The following is a 26,764-nucleotide window of genomic DNA, read 5'->3' on the forward strand; positions in this document are numbered from 1 at the left end:
TGTACAAATTGTTACTGGATGTTGTTCGTTTACTCTACAGCACCATGCAAAAGACATTAGTCGATTATAAGAAGTTACTGGACTTGTACAAATTTGTACAAATTATTGAGTAAACGAACATACCTATAAACTAATTTTCATGTTAATGAAACTGAACGTGTGTACCCCACTTAATGTATAAAAATCGTCAACCGTAAGAAGTCGATTATTCGATTTTTTCTATAACCGAAAGTCGACTTCGATTTTCAGACTTTTTAAACTAAAAATCGATTAATCGAAAGTGTTTAAGTGTATGTGTGTGAGTAAAAATTACTTTTTTCTTTTGTTAGTCATTTTAGATTGCAAATTAATTTGCAAAAGAAAGACTGCATAAAACAATATTCAGAAGTTTTAACACTTGGAAACTGCGTAAAAAGTCTTATTGGGTAGTTTTGGAAGCAAAAATTTTATATTCAAGAAAAATTGAAGTCCCTAAACACCAAAAAAAATTTAAACTTTGCGTTTGTTCGATTCCCGAAGCCTAACAAAGGAAACAATGGGTATATTCGGTCAGTCTTCCGGATTTGATGCCGATGTCGGTAAGTAGGCTATAAAGCTTTGTAAATGCAAGTAGAACGGCTTTAATTCAATTTAGAAACAAAGTGCAACCCAACCCAGAACTGTCATATAATATCTTATTAATTATTATTATACATTTTCGTTGAATATCGCTTAATTACAGAAAAAGCCACAAGTGAATCAAACACCAATGAAAACTGGTCTCTAATTCTGGATGTTTGTGACAAAACTTCATCGAATAGCCGCAATGCCAAGGAATGTTTAAAAGCCATCATGAAGAGAATGGGCCACAATGACCCACATGTGGTAATGCAAGCAATCACATTATTGGATGCATGTGTAAGCAACTGTGGCAAGCCATTTCATTTAGAAATAGCTTCACGTGAGTTCCAAAATGAATTTCTTCGATTGCTGGGAAAAGCACAACCGAAAGTGGCAACTGTAAGCTCTTGAAATGAATAATATAAATTCAATATAATCAATTATTTTGTTTGAACAGAAAATGTGCCAAGTGCTTAAAGGATGGGCGGAGGGAGATTTTAAAAGTGATCCCGAACTAAATCTTATACCATCTTTATATGCAAAACTGCGCCAAGAGAATTATGATTTTGGCAATGCAAACGATAAAGCCACGAAGCCTACTGCCAAAATGATCTCTGGCAAAGACGCAAAGGGCACCAATCAGCAAGAGGAAGATGATTTGGCCAAAGCTATAGAGTTATCTTTGAAGGAAGTAAAAAATAGTCCAAAAAACACTGTATCCTCCTCCGGGGGTAGTACATCCAGTTATGTGAGTAGATTTCCTTTCAGATTCAGATTATCATCTCATCTCAAAACACTTTTCCTTTTTGGAAACACTTAATTTGCTGATTCTACGTATAACTAGACTTGAGCCGATTTTGATTTGAAAGTGCTGCAGCACATGTCAGTCTATGTTGCGCTTTCAAAAAACGAAAACTTACTGGGCTACGCTGCGAACATTGAAGTAGCTCAGTACATGCTCTTTCCTACGCTTGTGAAATCTTCGAAGCATAGCACATTATCATAGCCATCAAACCAACAAAAACTAAAAACGGGCTAAAATATTGCTAGCGATGCTGATGCTATTTGATATTGTTGCTATAATCGAACACGCATACTCATATTTTGCAGCACACATAATCAACACATAGGTATCAGAAAAGAAAATAAGCAACAAAGTTTCAACGGCTTATACCCTAGACAGTCAGCAGCGTTAATTTGCATTCACTGCCATAATTCAAATTAATTCAAATTAATTCGTTAATCCACATTCTTAATGCACAAAATCAAAGGAAATTTAAACTGAATTTAGCAATTTCAATATGGCAATGCTGTTGAAAATCAATTGTCTTTTGTCAAATTTCCATGTTTAAGAAAATAAAAAGTGAAAGCAAATCAGCAATTTTAGCGTTTCTTCAAAATAAGTAGAGGTCTTTTTCAAATTTTTATTTTCACAAAAAATTTCATTACCCACCATACCAATTCTATCGAAAATTATATCTTTTTTAACCCCCAGTTTTTGTAACTAATTTTTGTTCGTTCGTCTATATTCGTAATAATTTAGGCATCCATAGCTCTGCCCCCAGATGACATACATACCGAATTTTTCGTAAATGCGTTCCATATTTAGTAAAGAATTCCTCATATAAAAAATCAGCGCTCTATATTTGCGTTTTGGCGAGTAAATCGATCTACAAAATTTGACAATTCGTGTGAGAAGAAAAAAAATATTACAAAAACAGAGGTTAAATGTTTTTTAAAGTTTTGCAATATTTTTATAATATTAAAAAGGCTAAAAAATATCGCGAATAAATTAAATTTATTTTTGCTTCATCGTGGTGAAAATGTCAAAGGTAGAAGTGTATTTGTTTCACATATTTTGGCGAACTTGTATAAAGCTTTATGAAATGGTCTGCTGGGTACAAACAAACAACACAAACAGCTGTTTCATAAATGCAGATACTATCGTCTGTCAGGGTGAAAAATTAATTCAAATTAGGACATTTTTAACGCAAATTAACTCTGCCGTCTGTCTTGGGTATTAGCCAGGTTTTCAGCAAACAATTGTTTTTAAGGTCAGGGTTACCAGTGTAATGCATTAAAAATCACGATATAATTAATTCCACTTTTTCGTTCAAAGGGAATGTGAATTTTTTGTGAAGCCGTTCAATATATATTTTTTATTTTTAAAAAAAATAATTAGTATTCCTTAAGGGGTGAGTACATAAGTCCCAATTTACATTGGGCGAGTTTACTTGCGGCAATTGTCAGTTTGATGGAGAGAGAGGTGAGGCATATGGTAACCCTTTGCCTCTCAGCACCCTCTCTCACCTACAAACTTACAATTGCCGCAAGTAAACTCGCCTAATGTAAATTGGGACTAAGCTGACTTGCCTGCTTACCTTGCTTGCTTCTGATAAAAGAATAAAAAAAGAAAAGGGCAACCCAGTTCAAAATTTGCTCGGCCTTAAGGCCTGCGTACATAAGCTGCTCTGCCTGATTGCCTTGCTTTGCTGCTTCAATAAAAAATAAAAGAACAAAGAAGGCCGACCCAATTTCTAACTGATGGCAACCCAGTTCGAAATTTCGTCTTTATTCTATTATTTTTATTACGTCAGAAATGAAGCAGGTAAGCAAGGCAATCAGGCAAAGCAGCTTATGTAGCGAGGCCTTAATTCATTCTTTTATTTTTATTATGTCAGATATGAAGCAGGAAAGCAAGGCACTCAGGCAAGGTAGCTGATGTGCGCAGGCCTTTAGGTTCTACCATATGATGGAGGCATTTTGACATTAAATGACACCTTTTTTATTACTGCGTTGGTAACTCTACTCACAAAAATACCCTCGGGTTCTAATTCGATGCGACGAATGGTCAGTCGACTGCTAAAAATGTAGCGTGGTTATCGATTATGCCTAACGAAGAAAAGATTAGGTAAAAAAGGAAATAAGCAAAAATGTACAAAAATAAATATGCGTTCGGTTACTTATTTAGCCGTGTGTGTCAATATTGTGTAGCAGTTGAAGTGTACAGCTAATGCTAATGTTTTTAGATGCTGGCTTTTAAACCCTGATTCTCCAGCAAGATTCATACACTTTTGCATGCGCTCAAATCAATTGTTGAAGCAATTTTTCCACTCAGATTGAGACACATCCAGAATATGGTTTGCCGCCTACCCTTCAAAAATCGTTGACCATGACCAGTTTTTTCAAAAAAAAAAAAAAAATTCTTTAAGGTGGCAATTCATTAGAGTTTTTCGAAATACCCACTGAGAATCATCCCAGCAAAATGTTAATGTTCGATGTCAAAGATGTTATACAAGAATGGGTGCAAGTAAATGGAATGTCATTTTTTTAGCGTCTTCACTCTTTCTGTATAAGAGTGTTACCCACAGATGCAATTCATTTTCGGATCCTAAGCATGTCATCACTAACCCGGTGGATTGGGATATTCCCCAACTCTTTGGCATGGCATCTTTATCAAGCATTTGGCATGACATAACCAATACCCTAGAATAGCATTTCCATTAACCATTTGGCATGTCATTTTTACCAACCCTTTGGCGTGACATTTTCACGTCATGTTTGGAAAAAAATGCTTTATTGAAATATGATTTTCATGACAATACAAACTCTTTATCCAGAGAAATACATTAAATAGCTATAATTGAATTATAATCGAATAGTTTACATCCAAAATTTCAGGTTTTTATTGTTGTAACAGTATTTGATATGTTCGTTATGATATGTTTAGGTTTGAATATTTTTCCATCGCGTTGGACTTATATTCGCGGACCAAACTGGCTCCACATAGCTTTCCACTGACCGACCTATCGCGTTATGTGTGGTCAACAAGGTTTCTTTATCTGCTAACGAAGTGCTGCCGGCTAGGGACTTGAGGACCGTGTTCCTACATCTCAGCTTATCGCAGATAGATGTGGCCCTCGCGGAAGAAATGAACATACTGTCGAATGTGACCCATAGAATTTTGGAGTAGCTGGTGGTCTAAATTTAGCCACTATCGACATGACATTCAACTCTGTTCTCACCTCTGCCGCCCATGTGGTGAACAGTGTGGCCGTAGATTTAGTGGCGGATATTTGGAAAAAGGTGGTAAGACCAGACAAATAGCAGTTCCGTTTCAAACTTGACCAAAGGGTAATCTGATCGACGTCCTCAAACAGAGTGGAGTGCTTGTCGGTATCAAAGGCTTTTGATAAATCTAGCTCCACCATCACTGTTCTATCGAACGGCTTGCTACGACTGAGTCCTAGACTAATACGTGTGGAGATGGCGTCCAGCCGTGTTATTGTGCTGTGCTGCTTACGAGAAACAAAAGAAAAATCGGTCTGTACGATTCACCATTGCATCCTTCAGTAACGGGATCACCGTTCCCATTTTTGAAGACTTCGGAACCGATGTGGGTGGCTCCCAGCACACCCAGCTCTTTCAGTATCAGTTGCAGTTTAATCGCTACCGCTGCACCGAAACAGTGCCTGACTTCATATTTGCAGTATGATGCGTCAAATGACATCGTCGCGACTTCATAAATGCAGCATGTCTTTTTATTGACATCGTCGCGACTTCATAAATGTCACGCGACACATCACACTGCGCTGCAATTGCCGAATTGGTGCAGTCTTACCACTTGGACTGCACAATAATTGAAATTTCTTTAGTGCTGTTATGCGAACTGATATTTGCGAAGAAAACAAGAAAAATACATAAGAAACAATTCTTTTTTGACATTGTTAGTGTTGCCATGCATATTTACTTCGTTTTATGATATTGTCATTTTTTGCAATGTAAATCCTACATTTATGAAGTCAACCAGTGTTTGCTTCCTCCGCAACTTACTTACTTACTTAGCTGGCCCATTACAGAACATTTGTTCTATAGGCCGAACTAAGAAGAGATCTCCATTCCTCTCTATTTGTTGCTTTGCACTCTGGAATACCGCGCCTTGTCATCTCATCATCCACTTGTTTGCGCCATCTATTCCTTGGCCTGCCAATTCTGCGTGCACCGCCATGTGGCATGTATTCATACGCCTTTTTAGTGGGTTCATCATCGCTCATTCTTTTGATATGGCCTAGCCAACGCAATCGCTGCATCTCGATACGTTTAACAATATTGATGTCGTTGTATAGCAGATACAGCTCGTGGTTCATGCGACGTCGATATTCACCGTCAACGCAGATTGGTCCGTAGATCTTTCGAAGAATTTTTCTCTCAAACACACCAAGCACTGCCATGTCTGCTTGCGCAAGTACCCAGGCTTCGGAGCCATACATCAGCACGGGTAGTATCAGTGTTTTGTAGAGCGTTATTTTTGTTTGACGAGATGTGGCTCTGTTTTTAAACTGCTTACTTAATCCAAAGTAGCATCTGTTGGCCAATACAATTCTTCTTTTTATTTCACAACTGATGTCGTTTGTTGTGTTGACGGAGGTGCCGAGGTAGACGAAGTCTTTTACTACCTCAATATTATAGGAACCAACTTCCACAGTCGGTCCGAGCTCAATGGACGCATTGCGCGTCGACACCATCAACTTGGTCTTCTCACCGTTTACCGCCAGACCCACTTTAGCAGATTCTCCTTCGACCTTTATAAAGGTATCAGTTACTTCTTTTACTGATCGACCCATGATGTCTATATCATCAGCATAAGCAAGTAACATGTGACTATTGGTGTAGATTGTGCCACTTCTTTTGACGTTTGCCTCTCGTATAACCTTTTCTAGCAGGATGTTGAAGAGGTCACACGAAAGGCTGTCTCCTTGTCTGAAACCTCTTTTGGTACCAAACTCTTCGGAGAGGTTCTTTCCTATTTTAACTGAGGACCTCGTGTCAGTTAAAGTCATTTTACAAAGCCGGATGAGCTTTGCGGGAATACCAAATTCAGACATGGCTTGGAATACCTTTGAGCGCAGCGGACTGTCGAAGGCTGCTTTATAATCGACAAAAAGGTGGTAGGTGTCGATCTGCATCTCTTGGGTCTTCTCCAGGATTTGCCGCAGGGTAAATATCTGGTCAATGGTGGACTTGCCAGGTCTAAAGCCGCATTGGTATGGTCCAATAATCTCGTTGACCATTGGCTTTAGTCTTTCGCACAATATCCCTGACACGATCTTGTAGGCAATAGGGAGTAGACTTATGCCCCTATAGTTAGAGCATACAGTCTTATCTCCCTTCTTGTGGACGGGGCACAGGATACTCAGGTTCCAATCGTCGGGTACTCGTTCTTCCTGCCAGATGGTGCTAACTAGCTGATGAATACACCTTATCAGCGTGTCGCCTCCGGTTTTGAACAGCTCGGCTGGTAAGCCATCGGCCCCTGCTGCCTTATTATTCTTCAGCCGATTTATTGCTGTCTTTACCTCATCTTGGCTGGGCGGTATACATTCAATACCATCTTCTGGGATTGGGACTGTGGTATCTTCGTCGTCTTCGCTGCTATTGGATACCAACAGATTTGAAAAATGTTCTTTCCATATCCTGAGTACACTATCTGTATCAGTTACCAAATTACCTTGCTGGTCTCTACAGGAGGATGTGCCTGTACCAAAGCCATCAGTTTGATGCTTGACTCTTTGGTAGAATTTTCGTACTTCATTCTGGCTCCTGTACATCTCGATTTTTTCACACTCCCGCTTTTCCATCTCTCTCTTTTTCCTGCGGAAAAGACGTTTCTCCTCTCTCCTTTTCCCCCTGTATCTCTCTCGTGCGCTACGCGTTGCTACGGATTGTAAAGTAGCCTTATATGCCGCATTTTTCTCTTCGGTGGCAGCACGACTCCTCATCATACCATGGATTCCTTGGTGGAGGTCTCTGGTATCCAAGTATGGATTTTGCGGCTGTTTGCATGGAGTGGGATGAGGAGGGCTTTGATTAAGCAATTGGGCTAGTTGAGTGGAATATGCTGTGGCTATCTGTTGTGATTGCAGCTTACCGATGTCTAACTTTCGTGTTGTGTCTGTTCGTACTTTGTTTGCTACGTTTAAGCGGGTGCGTACCTTTGCTGCAACAAGGTAGTGGTCCGAATCAATGTTTGCGCCTCGGAACGATCGTACATCCAACACGCTCGATGAATGTCTTCCATCTATCACAACATGATCAATTTGGTTTCTTGTTTTCTGATCTGGAGACAGCCAGGTGCCCTTATGAATATCGAGATGATTAAATCTGGTACTGCTAACTACCATGTTTTTTGCAGCTGCAAAGTCTATCAGTCTCATACCATTGTCAGATGTTTCACTGTGGAGACTGAATTTCCCGACTGTTGGTCCAAAGATAATCTCCTTTCCAATTTTGGCATTAAAATCGCCTAGAATGATTTTAATGTCATGGGCAGGGCAACGGTCATATGTTTCTTCTAAGCGCTCGTAAAATATATCTTTGGTCTGTTCATCCTTTTCTTCAGTGGGAGCATGAGCGCAAATAAAGCTGATGTTGAAGAATTTAGCTTTTATTCGAATTGCAGCAAGTCTTTCATTCACTGGAGTGAAGCTGGATACAAGATGTTTTAGTCTCCGACTAACTACGAATCCACAACCAAACTCATGCTTTACGTCATGGCAGCTATAATACAGTGCGTCACCTTTAGGTGTTGTTGTGACGCCTTTCCCAATCCATCGTATTTCCTGTATGGCAGTAATATCGGTCTTGTACTTTTCAAGTACGTCTGCCAATGCGAAGACTGCACCTTCTCTATAAAGAGTGCGAACATTCCAGGTGCAGATTCGCAGATCATGGTCCTTAAAACGTTTGCGGGGTTCGTCAACTTTAGAGGGGTTTGTTTTTCTTTTCTTTCGTTTTTTCATAGTAGGCTGTTTTTTCTAGGGGAGGGTTACTAACCCGTCGCCCAAACCCAAGTTTTTAACGTTCTTATGGGTGAACGCGCGGCACATGTTAGCTCACTACCTTTAACGGGTGTTAAAGGCAGTTCCCCAGGTGACACCACGGGGAGGTCAGTGTCCACTTGGGATGAAAGAGGGACCAAGATAAATCCTGGGCTTTGCCATGTTAAAACCGGTCAGGACCGTTCCTTGGTATCTTCCATCCCCTACGTCACCCTCCTCCGCAACTTATTTTGTTTTATATTACAAAAGTTTTTTTGTAATTTCCCCATAACCAATTCAGGACCTGAACTGCACTCCATTAACAATTTCTATTTCTTGAATTATGAGTTGTCTATCCACTTTGGACATTCATTAGAGCTTTAACGAACATAGTTAACACAACATTAAGGATCCGCATGTTACACTCAAAGGCTGCTATTTCCCCGATTTTTAAAAATCTTGATCTTTAATGGGGGATCATTTTCAATTTTTTTCTTAAAATGCACCCAAAATTTTTATATCAGGTATTTATCAGTTTGGTGTTATATTACATCAGCAATTTACACAAATACGATGAATATGACGTGATCCGGCTTTCGGAATGGTGGTACATGAACTTGTTTGAGCTCTCTGGATCCCTTTCATTGACTTTCAGAATAATGACTGTTAAATATTTCCTAATGATGTCTTCCCAGTTATTATTATGTAAATAAACCCTATTTCGCATATTATTTTGCTTGGTCTATTTAATGCTGAGTTCGTTAAGAGATTGTTTATTTAATACAATAATAGAGATTACAATTTATGGCACTCATTACATTTCTTATCCATAACATGACTCGATTACAATAACATAATAGGTTTGTCCTTTTACGTACTGAACTTTACTGAACATTGTTTCTTCAGTAATGTTTAGCAACATTTCAATTATACAATTGTCAAAACTTTACTGAAGAAAAAATGTTCAGTAAAGTTCAGTACGTAAAAAGACAAACCAAATATTATACCATGTTTACATTATGACAGTTCTCCCCCCTTAATTTAACCAAATTCAAGGTAGGAATCTTGAAACCGCTTCGGTAATTTTTTCTCTCTCGTCGACCTTCGCAGTCCGTTTGGGATCGTCGTATCTGCACTCACCTCCACCGTGTCGGCTAGTACCTCTTCATGCAAATCTCCAACTTTATTTTGAATTACTCCATATCGCCACTTTTCCTGTTTTGATAAATAATCTCGCACTGCGACTCTCTCCCCACGGCCAAAATTGTTCATCTGTGCCGGTCGTATTTGATCTGTCACGTGTTCGTTGCTAATTAGTAACTCTAAACGTGATTGAATTTGTCTACCAATCATCAGCATAGCTGGTGACTTTTTAGTTTCTCGACGTATAGCTCTCCAGTAAGCTATCAGTATCTTTGACAATTCCGCATGCATTGTATTAGCATTACACTTGGATGCCATCAACTTGTTTTTGATTGTTTGAACATGTCGTTCCGCCTGCCCATTTGTTGCAGGATGATATGGGGCTCCTTCCTAATGTACGATGCCATTGACTTTTAAAAAATCTTGAAATTCTTTGGAGTCAAATTGTCTCCCGTGATCACTCACCAAAATGTTTGGAATTCCAAATTGAGCAAAAATTTCACGACACTTCTGGATCGTAATATTTGCATCCATACTGGAACAGATACACCCCTCCGGCCACTATGCATTCACTAACACGAATAAATATTTTCCAAATACTGGACCAGCATAATCAACATGCATCCTTTCGAAAGGTTTGCTGGGTTTCATCCATACATGTGTAATTAACTTTTTAGGATCAGGCCTATTTTGACATGCCGCACATCGAATGACTATGTTTTCTATGTCTTTATCCATTGCACTCCACCATACTCTGGCCAAACTTTTTATTCGTGACATGCCAAAATGTCCCATGTGTAACTCTTTCAAAACACGTTCTCTAGGTTTTTCGGGTATGTAGACACTGATTCCTCGAAAAATACAACCATTTTGCAAACTAAACTCAGATTGATCCACTCCAAAACGGTCTTTCGCATCACATTCACGACCATACTGCAAACATTTCAACAATTTTAATACTTCCTCCTCTTTTGAAGTTTCTTCTGTTAGTCCCAATTTACATTGGGCGAGTTTACTTGCGGCAATTGTCATTTTGTAGGAGAGAGAGGTGAGGCATATGGTAACCCTTTGCCTCTCAGCACCCTCTCTCACCTACAAACTGACAATTGCCGCAAGTAAACTCGCCTAATGTAAATTGGGACTTAGCTCTCCTGCAGCCACTGGCAAATTTTCTATAAATTGTTCTTGTATTACAAAAACTTCTTCCACCTTAGAAGAGTTTGTACCACTCGACAATCTGGACAATGCATCAGCATTCGCGTTATCTTTAGACTTTTTGCATTTTATTTAATAATCGAATTGCTGTAGGAAAACTGCATAATGCTGCATCCTTGTAGCTGAATATACAGGAATACCTTTTCCGGTGCGAATATTTGCGATTCTGCTCGGATATCTGTAACCGGATAAAATTTCCTTCCATATAGATAATCATAGAACTTACGTCCTCTATAAATTATTCCACTTGTGAATATTTTTGTTGTTTTTCAGTCAAAGTCTGCGATGCGAATTGAACAGGCTGAACATCACCAATTTGACTTAATACTGCCCCCATCCCTGTGGGACTTGCGTCGACTGCCAACACCAAATTCATCTTAAGGTCGTAATAAGCCAATACCGTATCTGACTGCATTTGCTTCTTAATTTCCTCAAAAACAAAATGTTGATATTTGCCTATTAAATGAAACATGGTTAAATAGTAACAGCTTAAAAAACCGAAAATATAACGTCTATAGAAATTATCGTATAGACAACAGGGGTGGCGGAGTAGTCATTCTTCTGAAAAAGTGCATAAACCATCAACTTTTACCACCTCTAAATACGACCAATATAGAGAACATTGGAATTAACACATTGACGATAGAGAAATGCTAATATCCTTTGATGTTGTGTCCTTGTTCCCAAGTATCCCAGTAAACTTGGCAGTAAATGCTATAAAAGAGAAGTGGAACATTATCCAGGAACACACAAACATCCCCTTGAATATATTCATAGATATTCTAACATTATGCATAAAAGACTCTAGATATTTTGTGTATAATGATAAAATATTTGAGCAATTAAAAGGGATGCCAATGGGCTCGCCAATTTCCAATATAATAGCAGACATTGTGATGGAAGAGCTACTCGATGAAACGATGAAAAAACTACTTATAATAAAACTACAAGGATATTAACAAAATATGTCGATGACATATTTTGTATAATAAAGAGGGATCAAGTTGAAAATACATTGGAAACTTTGAATACGTACAACAAGCATATACGATTCACGATGGAATCCGAATCAATTACCATATCTTGACGCCGTTGTTCTAGGACAAGGCAACCAACTAACTATAGATTGGTACCAAAGCCCACTTCTTCAGGAAGGTTAATCAATTATTACTCTAAACACCCACGTAGAATCAAGATCAATACAGCAACCAATTTTATTCAAAGGGTACTAAACATCAGCGATGTTAAATTTCATACAAAGAATATAAACAAAATTACAGATATTTTAAAGATGAATGATTTTCCAACCAGCACCATTAATGACCTCATCAAACATGTTACATACAAAAGGCGGGACAATATGGAGCAAAGGCCAGATAAAATCTACAAACGTTCAACGTATATACCTGGGTTACTGAGAGACTATCCAACTCTAACCTTTATAACAAAGAACAACACCAATTGGCATTAAAAAGCACAAACACTAACAACAACTTTTTTAGTCGAATGAAATCAAAAATACCTCGAGACGACAAATCCAATGTCGTATACAAAATCAAATGTAATGGTGACGGGTCCAACATATGCCAAAAAGTATATGATGGGACAACAAAATCCAAACATAAAACCAGGTTAAGCGCCCACAAATCTGACCAGAAAGCTAAAGGCAAACCTTTGGAACAAAAAACAGCACTTGCAGCACACTTTGCAACAACAGGACATGCACCTAACATTAAAAACGTTGATATTTTGACTCAAGAGAACAATTACAAGCGTAGATATATGTTGGAAATGCTCCATATTATTAATGTTCCAGCAGAAAATAGAATGAATTTTAAATCTGACACAGAACACTGTGCTCAAATTTATAGAAATATTGTAGAGAAACCATGGCACAATTACCCAGGTAGTGGCATCGTAAAATTTCGAATATGTTATGTCAAAACTTTCTTTATGTTGTTGGGGAAATTACAACAAAAATAACTTTTTTATAAAGGGATTTGACTTTTCATATTCGATCAGCTGGTGTGATACCACTACCTGGTAGTTCTGCCATGAGAGAAACATAGAAAAGTCGGAAAATAAATTATTGTTAAAATTATAAAAGCAACGTTATTTGTTCTTTTAAAGCATAATCCCTAATGATGATCGACGATGTTGATCGAAATATTGGAAAATAAAATGATATAAAAAACAAAAATTGTTTTTTATTCTACTGACCTCGAGCCAAACTAATCTAAAAAGGAATACTAAGCCCAAGGTCACCTAAAATCAATACAAAAACATTGGAATTAAGGTATACACAGGTGATAAATATTTACACATATAGCTCTAACGCAGTGTTAAGAAATCGTTTCTTATCGGATCTACGCAAATTAACTACAAATTCCAACAAGTCGGAGGAGACTTTAACAGCAGATGTACAAGAAACAATGCGTGGGCTAATTTAGTCTACGACAAACTCCAACACAACAATCTTCAGATTGTTTTCTCATCTAAAAACTCATATATACCAGCTGATCCAAGAAGGCGCCCATCAAATTTAGATATATTTCTCACTAACATTTCTCACAATGTGATTTCTGTAAAAAGCATAAACGATCTTAGTTCGGAAATTAACTTGAATGTAAGAACTATGACTGATATGTTCCTCAACTTTAACAAGGCAAATTTGTCCCGTTATAAACGTTTCATAAATGAACATCTATTTACTTTGGAAGAACCTGTTTTATGTGAAAATATTAAGCAAATTGACCCAGTTATTGACATATTTACGAACACCATAAAATCTGCAATTGATTATAGTGTACCTAAAAGGTCTACAGAAAAAAATCAATCCCAAACTTCATTAAAGTTTTGATTCAACTTAGAAACATATACAAAAGAAACTTAAAAATTCAGAGATGACGGCGATAAACTTGCTATGAACCGCCAAAAAATAAAAAATTAAACAGGAGTTAATTACCTTTAGAAACCAGACTTGGAACACCTTGAGGCCATCGACACATTGTGCTTAAAAATAATGCGAATAGGAACTTCTAAGAACTAGTTGGGGCCCTTATTTTTCGATATTCGCTCTAGATAGCACCCATCAAAAATACATCAATATACACCTATTTAAAAAAGACTCGTCAAGAAACGCGGATGTGCCTCCACATTCTATTTTTGTAAAATCCCCATATTACTCGCGTATCTCTGTAATTTATGACACGCCTTTTCGTGAACATTGTAATCGCGTATAAAGAATTCCATTTATATAAAAATATTCAAATATTTTTTTTGAGCACACTCATGAAATACACATCAAACGACGTAAAATCACGGGTTTTGTAATCCGGAATATAATCTCGTTGCACGTCCAGATTATTACAAAAAAATGAAAAAAAACGAAATTCAGTCTTAAAAATCAATTTTAGGTTGTCATATAATTAGGAAGGGAACATAAAACTCGTTGGCTTCAACCCATATTTTTCTACATTGATGATCCATATTATGATTTTTTTACATGGATTGAAAAAAAATCCCATTCTCAAATCCCACACCTTTTACTTATCAGTGCAAGTTTTTCTACAAGTTTTTGTAGACCTGATATGCTGCCAGCCAGTAATGTGATATCGTCGGCATATCTAATATTATTCACAAAATGTCCATTCACTTTAATTCCAATATTTTCAACTTCTATCGATTCTAGAAATATTTTTTCTTAATTTTTAATGCATCGTAATTATTATTATATATTTCTCATATGAAAACATATTTTCGAGTTTGTCGGCAATTCCGAATTAAGAGCTTCTCTGTTGCCCATCCCTTCCTTAACCCTCCCAGTCCATTTGTCGAATATATTTGACATTTAGCAATGTTTTGAGATGGGCAGAGATTATTTTTGACACAAAGGGTTAAACTCAAATTGTGTTTTTCCCATAGCTTGTTCCCAACTGCCATTTTTACCATTTTTAACCTGCAAAGCGTTCCTTAACCCCGAAAAGTGGCAAAACTGGAAGCAATTTTTAAGAGAGTGAGAGTGGAGAGAGAGCGAAAATGGCTTTCTCTTCTACCACAGGCTACCAGCAAAATGTCTGCAGGTAAAAAATGACAGAACTGATTTTTCGACTTTTGTTTGACGATTATTTCACAATGAAAAAGAAAATGGACGAAAAACAGAAGAAAATGTCGAACGCTGACAATATTAAATTAAAAACTGTGAAATAAAAGACGAAAATTGATTTTTTATGTTTCTTTTTGACATTGCTGCCAGATCTACCATTTTTCCGTTCCTTTACTTTTCTGGTAAAAATGTTCATGAGAGAGCAATTTTGACACTTTTCTCTTTTACCACCCTTACCATTAAAAAAGTAAAGGAACAAAGCTAAAGTTGTGTTCAAAATAATAGGAGTGCCAATTAAAGATGGGCAATCTAGTTTCTGGAGCGGATCGATACTTCTAGTAAATAGTTCCTTAATATAGTTCTATAGTTCCAAATAGTTCCGAGACCGATATAGTTCAATGAATCTTTCTCTTTCGTCGTTATTTTTATTTCCTTCGTTCCAAATAGTTCGAGAATGAAGTAGTTTAACGAACCTTTCTCTTGTTGTTATCTTTTGGTAGATGAATTGACATAAAAGTAAATAAATTGCAGCGATGTAACGAGGATGTGATTTACGTTTATTGAAACAAAGATCGAAGTGCGTGTGCAATTAGAGTTTTAAATAAAGAAAATGAATTATACAAATGAATGGACTTATATGCACGGCTGGAACTATATGAACTAAAGGAACTATACAAATGAAAGAGCCGGATATAGTTCCAATAATTCCTGGTCGAATAGTTCCTTGGAACTAGTTCATTCCGGAACTACACAACTCTAGTGCCCATACAAAACAAGGAAATGGAATGGAAACATGGTTACACTTATCCATTTTGGCTCATTCATGATACAATAAGAAGGTAGCATTATCAGCCCAGCTGAAGCCCAGCTGATGGTAACATAATGTGTCAATTGCATTGAATTTATGTCAAATTTTGACATCTTATGTTACCAAAAACGGCAGTTGCTGCTACCTTCTTATTGTATCATGGGCTCATTTTGTATTTGTTTAACATTGTTGACATCCCAACAGTTACTTCATTAGCAGAAATTTGACAATTTGTTTTTAATTATTAAATCGTCTTCAATTTTTTTTTATTAAAAAAAGGGTGCGGGAGAAAAAGGACAATAAAAATAAACTAAAATTGAGTTTAGTATCAAAATTGCCAATATTTTATTGAAATTTTGCCTGTTAGGGCGAAGATCATTTTTAATGATTTTTATTAATTTTCTCGTTTAGAGTTAAGCTTGATGATCGATGATTTTAGTTGCCAGTATTGAATCCAACAGAGTTGAAGGCAGTTTGAAAACAAAAGTCCTTTGGAGGTAGCCAAGAACAGGATATTGTACTTGCGGCGTTTTTTTTCCATAAATTGAGCACTTATTTATTTTTTATTTTTATTACTTTGCAATTGAAGTCATATTTTAAAGCAATGGGCAATTCATATTTAACTACAAAGAATCCACCTTACTTCATAGCTACTGCGCAAACAACTGATTGAACACTATTGCTCTTAAAAGTATACGTTGAAATATAAGCTGTGTCTGGTTACCCTAAAATTTGTAACAATTTGTACCAATTGTTGCTGGAAGTCGTCTGTTAACACAAAAAACCAGCAAAAGAGAGCGATTCGAGAGAGACATTTTGACAGTTCTTTCACTGAGAGCTTGCAAATTCTTGCTGGACAAATTTCTTCTAGCAAGCACTTGCAAGCTCTTCTTCTTCCTGAAAACAATCAATCAGCCGTTTTTAGTTTTTTGTTGATTTATGTTTGTGAACATTAAAAACAATTTTATTGTGGAAATAACATAGTCTAATTGTATTGTTTTATGGAGAACAAATTTGTAAAGTGGAAAAATACTTAGTTGTTTCATTTTCTCTTTTATTTTTAATAAAATACAACGTGTTTGCTTCCTTTGTTGCCGGACAAATTGTTCTGTTTCGGCAAGTCAGCTGATTGCTTGCTGGTTTTTGCTGGGAAGGTGTCTGTTTACTTTTTACAATTTTCTAGCAAAAGAGAATAAAAACCCCTTACTCTCTGAGAAAGTTCTTGCTGGACAATTCTTGCTGGGAAAGTAACCAGACAGACTTATAGAAATGATTTTTTTGGGTTATGAGTTATCTCCTTTACATCGTAGCTAATTAAATGTACATAATTATAAAAGATAAATAATTCATAAATAGATAAAATCTACTTATACATGAAATAAGATTAACATATTATAACTTAGGTAAACATTTTTATAGGACTTTCAAAAATGTTAATGCTACTTAATATAATGCAAGCTTTTAATTAATATCAAATAAATATACGTTATACAATTTTAACAATTCAATTATCTAATAGAATAATAAACAGTTTTCCACGAGATACTCCAACAACTGACGGAGTTACGTAATCGAAAAACAATCCATTATGTGGTTTCTCGGAAGTGAAGAAAAGGATTTTTTTATATAAAGCATTGAAATAACCGAAAACTTTAAGGCTGTTAGGAATCACGTTAAACAGCCTTGATACTCTAATAGTGAATGATTCGTTCATATGGGTTCCAATCCTCGGCAATATTAATTAGTTTGCTCGAACTGAATGTGAAAAAGAAAACAATTTTACCAAAAACAAAGGTGATTGTTGCTTGAAGACTTTGTAGAATAATAACAGAAGTCTAAAACTTATAAACGATGAAAAAGAAAATCCAAGGAAACGTCGCACAGTGTTGCCGCTTCCATACTAAGATGGACAAAAATAGAAGGAGTTGACCTAGGTTGATGAATTTTTGCACAAGTACTTATAAGGGCATAGGAATGAAAATTTTCAACTTTGGTCCATATCGGTTCCGATTTGGATATAGCCCCCATATATATCTTTCCCCGATTTTGCTAGAACTCGGTCAATTTTGATCGAATAGCCTTCAAATTTTATATGTCATATTTTCTTAGGCCCCTGAGTAGTTACCGATTTTCATAAAAATCGGTACAGTTTTAGATATAGCTCCCATATATATCTTCCCCGATTTTGCTATAAATCGCTAAAGTTTTGATGAATAGCCTTCAAATTTAACATGGGATGTTTCCTCAGGCCACTGGTCAGTTTTACCGATTTTGATTTGATTTCGCAAAAATCAATACAGATTTGGATATAGCCTACATATATCTTTCACCGATTTTGCTATAAATCGGTAAATTTTTGGAAAGTATCCTTCAAATTTAACATGGTATGTTTTCTTAAGCCCTTTTTAAGTTTCACCGATTTTGACAAAAATCGGGTTAAATTTGGATATAGCTCTCATATATATTTTCGCCCAATTTTATGTATTCGATGCACTAAATACGCAATGTATGTGAGATATTGATTAAATTAGGAAAATATGTCGTAATTATCAGTAATTGAGTGGCATCGGGCGAAATTATATATGGAAGCCATATTCAAACCTGAACCGATATGTACCAAAGTTGATATTTTTCATTCCTGTGCCCTCATAAGTACTTGTGCAAACATTCATCAACCTAGGTCAACGGTAAAACTGAACAGGGGCCTGAGGAACCTCCCATGTTAAATTTGAAGGATATTCATCAAAAATTGAGCGAATTATTGCAAAATCGGGGAAAGGTAAGTATGGGGGCTATATCCAAATCTGAACCGATTTTCAAGGCTATTCGATCAAAATAGAACAAGTTGTAGCAAAATCGAGAAAATATATATATGGGGGCTATATAAAATCTGAACCGATATATCTCAGAAGGTTGCAGGGATGGGCAGAATGTTTTTACACATTTCGCTTCGGAAGAGATGTCCAATTAACGGAAATCAAGAGCCAAGTTGGCAATAGGTGGCAATCAAAAGATATACTCTACGAAATATTAAGAATTTATACTTTTTTATCAAATTTAAATTTTTAGTTCTTGATAACGGTACTTTGCCCATGTGCAATTGAGGTCAACTTTTTGCACTAAATTTTTTTTATATATAGCCCACCCATCAAATCCCCATCCAAAACTTTTTATATTATCAACAAACTTTTCAGAAAATGTTATTTTAAATGTCGTCTAATTTTCATATGATTATCGCTTTAGATTATCTGGGAATATTTTTCATATTTAAAGAGCTATAACTTCATTATCGATGCACATATCGACAAAATTCTTTCAGATTCGTTGTATCGGATGTGTTTACTGTAAGAAAAAAACATAAACATATATAAAAGTTAACATCACATTTTTTTGATTTTTGGCCACGCGGCAACACTGTGCGTCGCACGAATGGGGATATATGTTCAAAAAGATTACGAGAGAATATGTAACGTACAACTCTATTAAACGCATGTTGTTGCTTTAACAAGTATCTAGCATCTGTGCCTAAATATACCTCAAAGCATTATAAAATATTAGGCATAACGAGCGCATGAATAAGTTTTTTCTTTATAGGCTGGGGTAATGCTAAGTCGGTGTTGTAGAATTGTCTAAGGGCATAATTTGTATGGGCGACCACCACATTAATATGTGACTCAAACGTTAGTCTGTCATCTAATTTACACCTAAACATTTCATGCTGTGTAATATTTGCTTGTTACCATTTAAGTAAGAATATAACAATTTACATGCACTATGCACTTTTGTTGAACCTGTATACGTTGCAGAATTTTTGAATTAGGCAGAAATAGTCAACCTGATCGAAAGCTTTTTCTAAATCAAGTGATATTAAGACGCAAAATTTTTTATTAGAGAGATAACGTCTTACTGTGTCGGTTAAATCTGTCATTAACATAGAAGTGCTCCTACCATTACGGAACCCACACTGACAGTCATGCAGCATTTTCCAAATAACTGGAAACGTGGATGTACAGATTACAGTGTTGATTATGTGCAAAAGGTCTCCAATATTTGGGGGAAAACTAATTCTAAAAACTTTTTTGTGAAACAATCATTGCCGGCAACATTGATCGAGAAATTAATGCCATAAAAATAAGTTTTTTTGGCCTATCCTTACATAATGGGCTAATGTAAACTGGATATAATTTGGCTCAAGGATCAAAATAAACAACATTCTGTGATTCCAACCATTATATTGTGTTCGAGATAACAGCCATAGCATCAAACAACTCTATTTACTAAATGTTTGATTTACCTACTAAGTGCTCAATTGATGGAAAAATATCGCCGCAAGGACTATAGCCCGCTTTTGGCTACCTCCAAAGGACTTTTGTTTTCAAGCTACCATCAGAACTATTCGATTCACTACTGCCAACTAAAATTTTGACAATTTTGATCCCAAACTTAACTAAACCTATTTTTATTGTCCTTTTTCTTTCGCACTCCTATTTTTTGAACAAAAAAATTTAAGACGAATTATAATGTTGGTGTGATCAATAAATAATTTAAAACAAATTGCCACATTTCTGCTAATGAATTAACATTTGGGATGTCAACAATGTTAAATACAAAATAGACGAAAATGGAGAAGTTTAACCATGTTTATTCGACCATTAACTTGGTTTGTATGAGCACTCCTATTATTTTGAACACAGCTGTATGTGCTGATGAATAATTTTTAGGGATTTTTTCAGTTCCTATTAATCTAAATTCACAACATCGTTTGGCATTGCTTTTCTTGGGAATGGCGATGAAAGTAGATTTGAGCAAATCTTCCGAATATTGAACAATGTCGTATACGTGGTTAAAAAGTGTTATAAGGAGTTCAATAAGGCGCATACAATTTCACTTTCACAATTTCAGCTGCTGGGGTCATTAGATCCGTCGCTTAAAAAAAAAAAACTAAAATCACGAGGGGTTCAAAGGTACCTGTATGACTGATATTATCTGGTTGCGCCCTCCAATTATAAAAAATCAAAAATCCCAAATTTGTTTAATGTGTTATATGTTTAATGGTTGAAGTCTTAAATCCCGGGCGAAGTCCAACTATTTAAATTTACAAAAAAGGACATAACTCCCATTCTGATTTCTGTCCTTCACATAACATCTGGCTATTGGTCCACAAAAGCATTACATCCTACTAACGATGTATCTAACGCATCTCGTTTGTGTTTCCTACATTAATTTCCCTTTTTCGTATTCTCATTTTTTTCTACAGCCTTCCTTATATCCATCGGTAACAAACAACGTTACACCACATTCAAGTAATCCGGTGGAACCCCGAAAAGTTCGAGCATTATATGACTTCGAAGCTGCTGAAGAAAATGAACTGACCTTTACAGCTGGGGACATTATACACGTACTTGATGATTCAGATCCCAATTGGTGGAAAGGGTTTAATCAACGCGGCGAAGGTTTGTTCCCGTCAAATTTCGTTACTGCTGATCTGTCAGTAGACCCCGAGCAACTAGAAATAAATCAACAACATAAAATGAAAAAAAGTTCCCAGTTTGAAGAGGACACCAAGGAGCTACAGTCCAAGACTGAAGCTGCAGCTGCCGCTGCTGCGTCTCAGAAGATCGAAATCGACGAGAAAAAAATTGACCGCTTATTGCATTTGATAAATGAAGCTAATCCCGAAGATCCTTCACAAGACTCTGAAGAAATGTTGCGTTTAGAGCAAGAAGTGCATCAAATGGGTCCCTTGATCGATGCAGAGTTAGAAAGAGTTGATCGGAAACATGCCCAGTTATCACAGCTATCTAGCGATTTAGTGGACGCCATTAATTTGTACCACTCCTTAATGAGGGATGATCGAAATTCTCTAGGAACGCCATACGGTGTAAGTAGTATGGCAGGAATCCATGGAATGCCCAATTATCATAATATGGCTCAGCCTGGTCATAATATTTTATATGGATCAAACACCGGTTTCCCAGGAGCATTCAATAGTGGGCCTCACAGTTTACAGGCTGGTCTACCATCCATGACTTTTCCGGCACCTTCTGCTAATTACCAAACAATGAGTATATCGATGCCGTACCAAAACAATCAAGCAAACACACAACAGCCATCTCAACATCAAGGACTTAATCACCAATCAAATTCGCATATAATGTCGCAACAGCCATTGTCTTTACCACCACCGAATCATTCGCAGCAGATCTATATGACATCCAATGGTCAATTACAAGGCCCCTCTGGTAATATGTCTGCCTCGTCAGATACACAGCCAACATACCAGATCCAACAGCAGTATGCGGTACAAACACAATCTCCTTCGATCACAACAAATTCAATGCCAACAAACCAACAGGTTCCACCTACTCAGTCCACTCAAAATCATCACTTCATTTCACCACAGCACAGCACGCTGCAGCAGCAAACGCCCCAGTCTTATGTTAGTAGTTCTTCCTCTCAACTCTTACCAAACAATACACCCATATATAGCCACCAACCTCCCCAAACAAATGCTCCACCACAACCCACATTCGTGGGCCCTCAACAACAGGCTTCACACTTGCCACCATCCCTTGATGACCAATTCGGGCAGCTGCAACACCAAATGGCTAACATGGCAGTCACTTCCCAACCATATCAGACAAATATGCAGCAAAACATTCCAGTATATAATCAACAGCGATAAAATAACCAAACTAAAGTAACACATTGTGGATAAATATTACCATTCAGCAATATGGATATGAGCCTTCATCGACGAAGATATTATTCAACTCATACCATTTCACATGTATGTATATGATTTTATTGTAATAACGCTAGAAAGCTATTTCCTAAAGATTTTGTTCCTCCTTTTCTTCGTTCGCATCCAAATTTAATTCGGTGCGTTATTTTTAAGAAAAAGAAGAGGAGATACGTCTAAATATATACTTTTATGTCGTATTGAATTATTAATAACCACATACACATTCATAATAAAAATTCTATATTATAAAAATATGTTATTAAAAAACTATTGTCATATAATACAAATAAATAAAAACATTAGAAACAGTTAATAAACAACTATTTTTGATTTTCTTACTGAAAATATTTATCTGATTTTTGATGATTGCATTAATTATTGTCCAAAATAGCTTTATATGTAATAAATACTTTGGGTTATGACTGTAAATTCCGATTACATTTCGATCCTTCCTGCCATTTCCAAAATTGTTGAGAATGTTCTTAAAGACCAGATATTTCAGCAGTGTTCCAGCAAAATTTGTCAATCTGAGTATGCGTTTCGACAAGGACATACTACAACGCATTTGCTTCTTAGCCTGACTGATAGCATCCGAGAATGTTGGAAAACTTAGTATTAATTCCATTAACTACAACAGACTGATCTTCAAACTATTAAATGAATATAGATTCCCTGATACTGCCCCCATACCATTGCTATCGCAAACGATCCGTTTTCGAATGTTTTTCGATAGTTTTGCGGATATTTTGTTCGAAAACGACACTCGAGAACGAATTAAAAACGATTCATTCGTCGCTCAGTTTGTGGCAGGAAAACCTTCGAATTCGAATGTCGTTAATAATATTATTAGCGAATGAAAGATGATAGTTTTTACGATAGTGCCGAAAAAGCATTTTTGGCGGAGTTTCGATTTTATGACATGTTTAACTTTATCTGACGTCTCTTGATTTTTCTGTTATGTACCTTTTCTTCTTTGTAATGTTTGCGATTCAATGCGTGTAACAGTTTATAAACATTGTTGTCTTGTATTTGTAACAAAGCTATATGTTGTGTTTATCATTACTTCTTGTTAATATTTGGTGTGTCTTTTTACTTACTAAATGTTGCTGAAACAATTTTTTCAGCAACTTTTCCTTTATACAACTGTCAAAATCTGAAACATTTGTAATAATTATTACAAATTATCGAGTACGCAGACAGGCATTATAGGTTTGTCCTTTTACGTACTGAACTTTACTGAACCAAAGACATAAATACAACAAGATAAGACATTTTGTTTGCTATCATTCTTCAGTGATTGGCTTTTGAATTTAACATAATGTTATATCACGATATGGTGATATAACATTTTTTTCTTTTATACATTTTTACGTATTTAACCGAATTTACCGATCCAATTGACATTGAATTATTCTTGAATAGATCCTTGAATTCATAAATTTCGTTTCTGATACCATTACATGAAATGTTCCTCCTTGTTCCTCCATTTTGAATTAACTGCAACCTGTTAAGGGTAATGTTTCTATACAAAGTTTCGTAAACATTTTTTGGTTGCATGCATTTTGTCATGTCTTAGTTGTATTTATGTCTTTGACTGAACATTGTTTCTTCAGTAATGTTTAGCAACATTTCAATTATACAATTGTCAAAACTTTACTGAAGAAAAAATGTTCAGTAAAGTTCAGTACGTAAAAAGACAAACCAATTATAAGTAGCATTTATATCGAAAATATTTGAAAAAAGCAAATGGCAATTTTTCACGAACTACATAAAATTATTTTTTAAAACGAAATAGTAGATTTCATGAGTCGGAAGAACATCAAGGTCCTGGTTAACAGGCTGGTCGGCGAGCATAAGCGGCACAAATGGTTAATTCATCTGAAGAGCTGCAACATTGGAGGTATAGGTGAATTGTGGTTAAGTCACTCTCGATCCCTGGAAGATAGGGCCTCAGTCACGTTTGCCGACGTTACGTTGACTGACCCGAAGAGGTGAGCAAGTAATTTCAATCGACAGTTTGTCGAGCACCCCGAGTGTGACAGGGCGAAGAGAAGAGTATTACGTCGCATCAGATCTCTTCCTGCCGAGGATGAACCACCACAATTTACAATGGATGATATTGCCAATGCCATCAGAAACGCAAAATCATCCAAAGCATTGGGCCCTGATGGAATCTCCATGGTAATGCTGAAGCAGCTGGATGAGCCGGGAGTGGAGTATCTCACTAAAGTTCTCAACTTGTCTCTAGCCACCCTTGTTGTTTCCGAAGTCTGGAAAATGGGCAGGGTGATCCCACTACGGAAGCCAGGCAAGGATGCCAGCAAAAGTGAATGGTACAGGCCGATTTCGCTTTTGTCGCCCGTAGCAAAGACACTTGAGACCTTACTCCTCCGCAGTATTAGAAATAGATATCAAGTTGCCGATCATCAGCATGCATTCCGTAAGCAGCACAGCACAACTGCGCTGCACGCCATTACCACATATATCTGTCACGGACTCAACCAGAGACGACCGTGCGATAGAACAGTGATGGTGGCGCTTGACTTATCAAAAGCCTTTAATACAGTCAGGCACTCCACGCTGTTTGAGGACATTGAGCAGACAACCCTCCGGCCAAGCTTGAAACGTTGGATAGTCAGCTATATGTGTGGACGCCAGTCGTACGTGGAATTCAGGAATAAGAAGTCCAAACCCCGTAGATTGAAACAGGTCCCCCGAGGTGGGGTGATATCTCCGGAACTGTTTAACCTCTACCTCTCCTGTATTCCGCCCCTCCAGACTGCATCGAGATCGTAACGTATGCAGATGATTGCACGATCCTGGCGTCGGGTACCTATCCTGATGACATCTGTGAGAGACTGAACTATTTAACCGATCTTATCACCTTTTTCCATTCTAGGAATATGCAGATTTCCGCCACAAAATCTACAGCCACTCTGTTCACCACATGGACATCACAGTTTGGACGTGAGTTGAATGTCTTGTTCGACGGTAGCAGAATTCTGAACACAAACTGCCCTAAAATTTTAGTGGTCACATTCGACACTACATTCACGTCGTGCGCACCCGGCACAGCTATCTGCGACAAGCTGAAAATTAGGAACAAAGTACTCAAGTCCCTAGCCGTCAGCACTTGGGGTGCAGATAAAGAAACCTTGTTGACCACATATAGCGCGATAGGTCGGTCTGTGGTAAGCTATGCGCCTCCAGTCTGGTCCCCGAGATTATCTGATACGAATTGGAAAAATATTCAAACCATAACTATCCTGCCCACTATATTGTGGGTAGACCCGACACATTCAGGCAGATCAGGAAGGATATCCATGCTCTAGAGGGAGAGGTCCAACGATACGAACGATACAGGGGAGAACCCCTAGATCAACAAGCATATCAAGCACCCAGCAAAATGTTCCATGCCAAACATGCTATTCAAGAATGGGTGCAAGTGAGATGGAATGCAATTTTTTGCATCTTCACTCATTCCTTTAACAAGAGCGTGACCCCCAAAAGATGCAATTCATTTTCCTAAGCATGTCATCTTCACTAACTCGGTGGAATGTGATCTTCAACAATTCTTTGGCATGTCATCTTAACTACTTCCCTAGAATAGAATTTTCGCTAATCTTTGGCATGTCATTTTCACCAACCCTTTGGCATGAAATCTGACCAAAAGATGCAATTCATTTTCCTAAGCATGTCATCTTCACTAACTCGGTGGAATGTGATCTTCAACAATTCTTTGGCATGTCATCTTAACTACTTCCCTAGAATAGAATTTTCGCTAATCTTTGGCATGTCATTTTCACCAACCCTTTGGCATGAAATCTGACAGGTTGAGAACTTTAGTAAGACACTCGACTTTCGGTCGTTCAGCTGTTGCGGTTTAAGCACCGCCGCTGCTCGCAACAGAGCTTAATTCTTCATTTCATTTCATTTAAATGTTTATTCATAATTTCAAAGCCAAAGGGCCACATTTAAGAAATTGAGATACAACTATGTAAGGAATACAATATCATAAAAAATTAAAGTAAAATAACAGAATATTTAATACAATTTGAGAAGACTTGATAGAGAGGATAAGTCATTAAAACACAAAACTAGCAGGCATTGGGATAACTATATACAACTACATTTCACTAATAATATTACAATTAGCGAAAATAGCAGTAATATAGATCACAATACAAAAAAAAAAAACAACTAAGAACTACTCGAAAAACCGAGCAGAAATAGCTCTCAACATAAGATAAACACAACATACACAACATAGAACACGTATCATGTAAAACATATCCTGACTATCAAATCAACTGGACAAAAATAATAATAAT

At 36.8% G+C, this 26,764-nt stretch overlaps 1 protein-coding gene across 1 annotated transcript; it reads left to right on the top strand.

Moving 5' to 3' along the window:
* The first annotated feature begins 268 nt into the window (after positions 1–268).
* On the top strand, positions 269–22,750 carry Stam (signal transducing adaptor molecule). The gene is made up of 4 exons (XM_073964986.1): positions 269–578; positions 722–999; positions 1,058–1,348; positions 20,946–22,750. Exons 1-4 carry the CDS (start codon positions 536–538, stop codon positions 22,371–22,373), a joined length of 2,040 nt encoding a protein of 679 aa, XP_073821087.1. The 5' UTR covers positions 269–535; the 3' UTR covers positions 22,374–22,750.
* The last annotated feature ends 4,014 nt before the right edge of the window (positions 22,751–26,764 follow it).

Source organism: Musca autumnalis, unplaced genomic scaffold (assembly GCF_047663935.1).
Source record: "Musca autumnalis isolate F117 unplaced genomic scaffold, ASM4766393v1 scaffold_2, whole genome shotgun sequence".
Taxonomy (NCBI): domain Eukaryota; kingdom Metazoa; phylum Arthropoda; class Insecta; order Diptera; family Muscidae; genus Musca; species Musca autumnalis.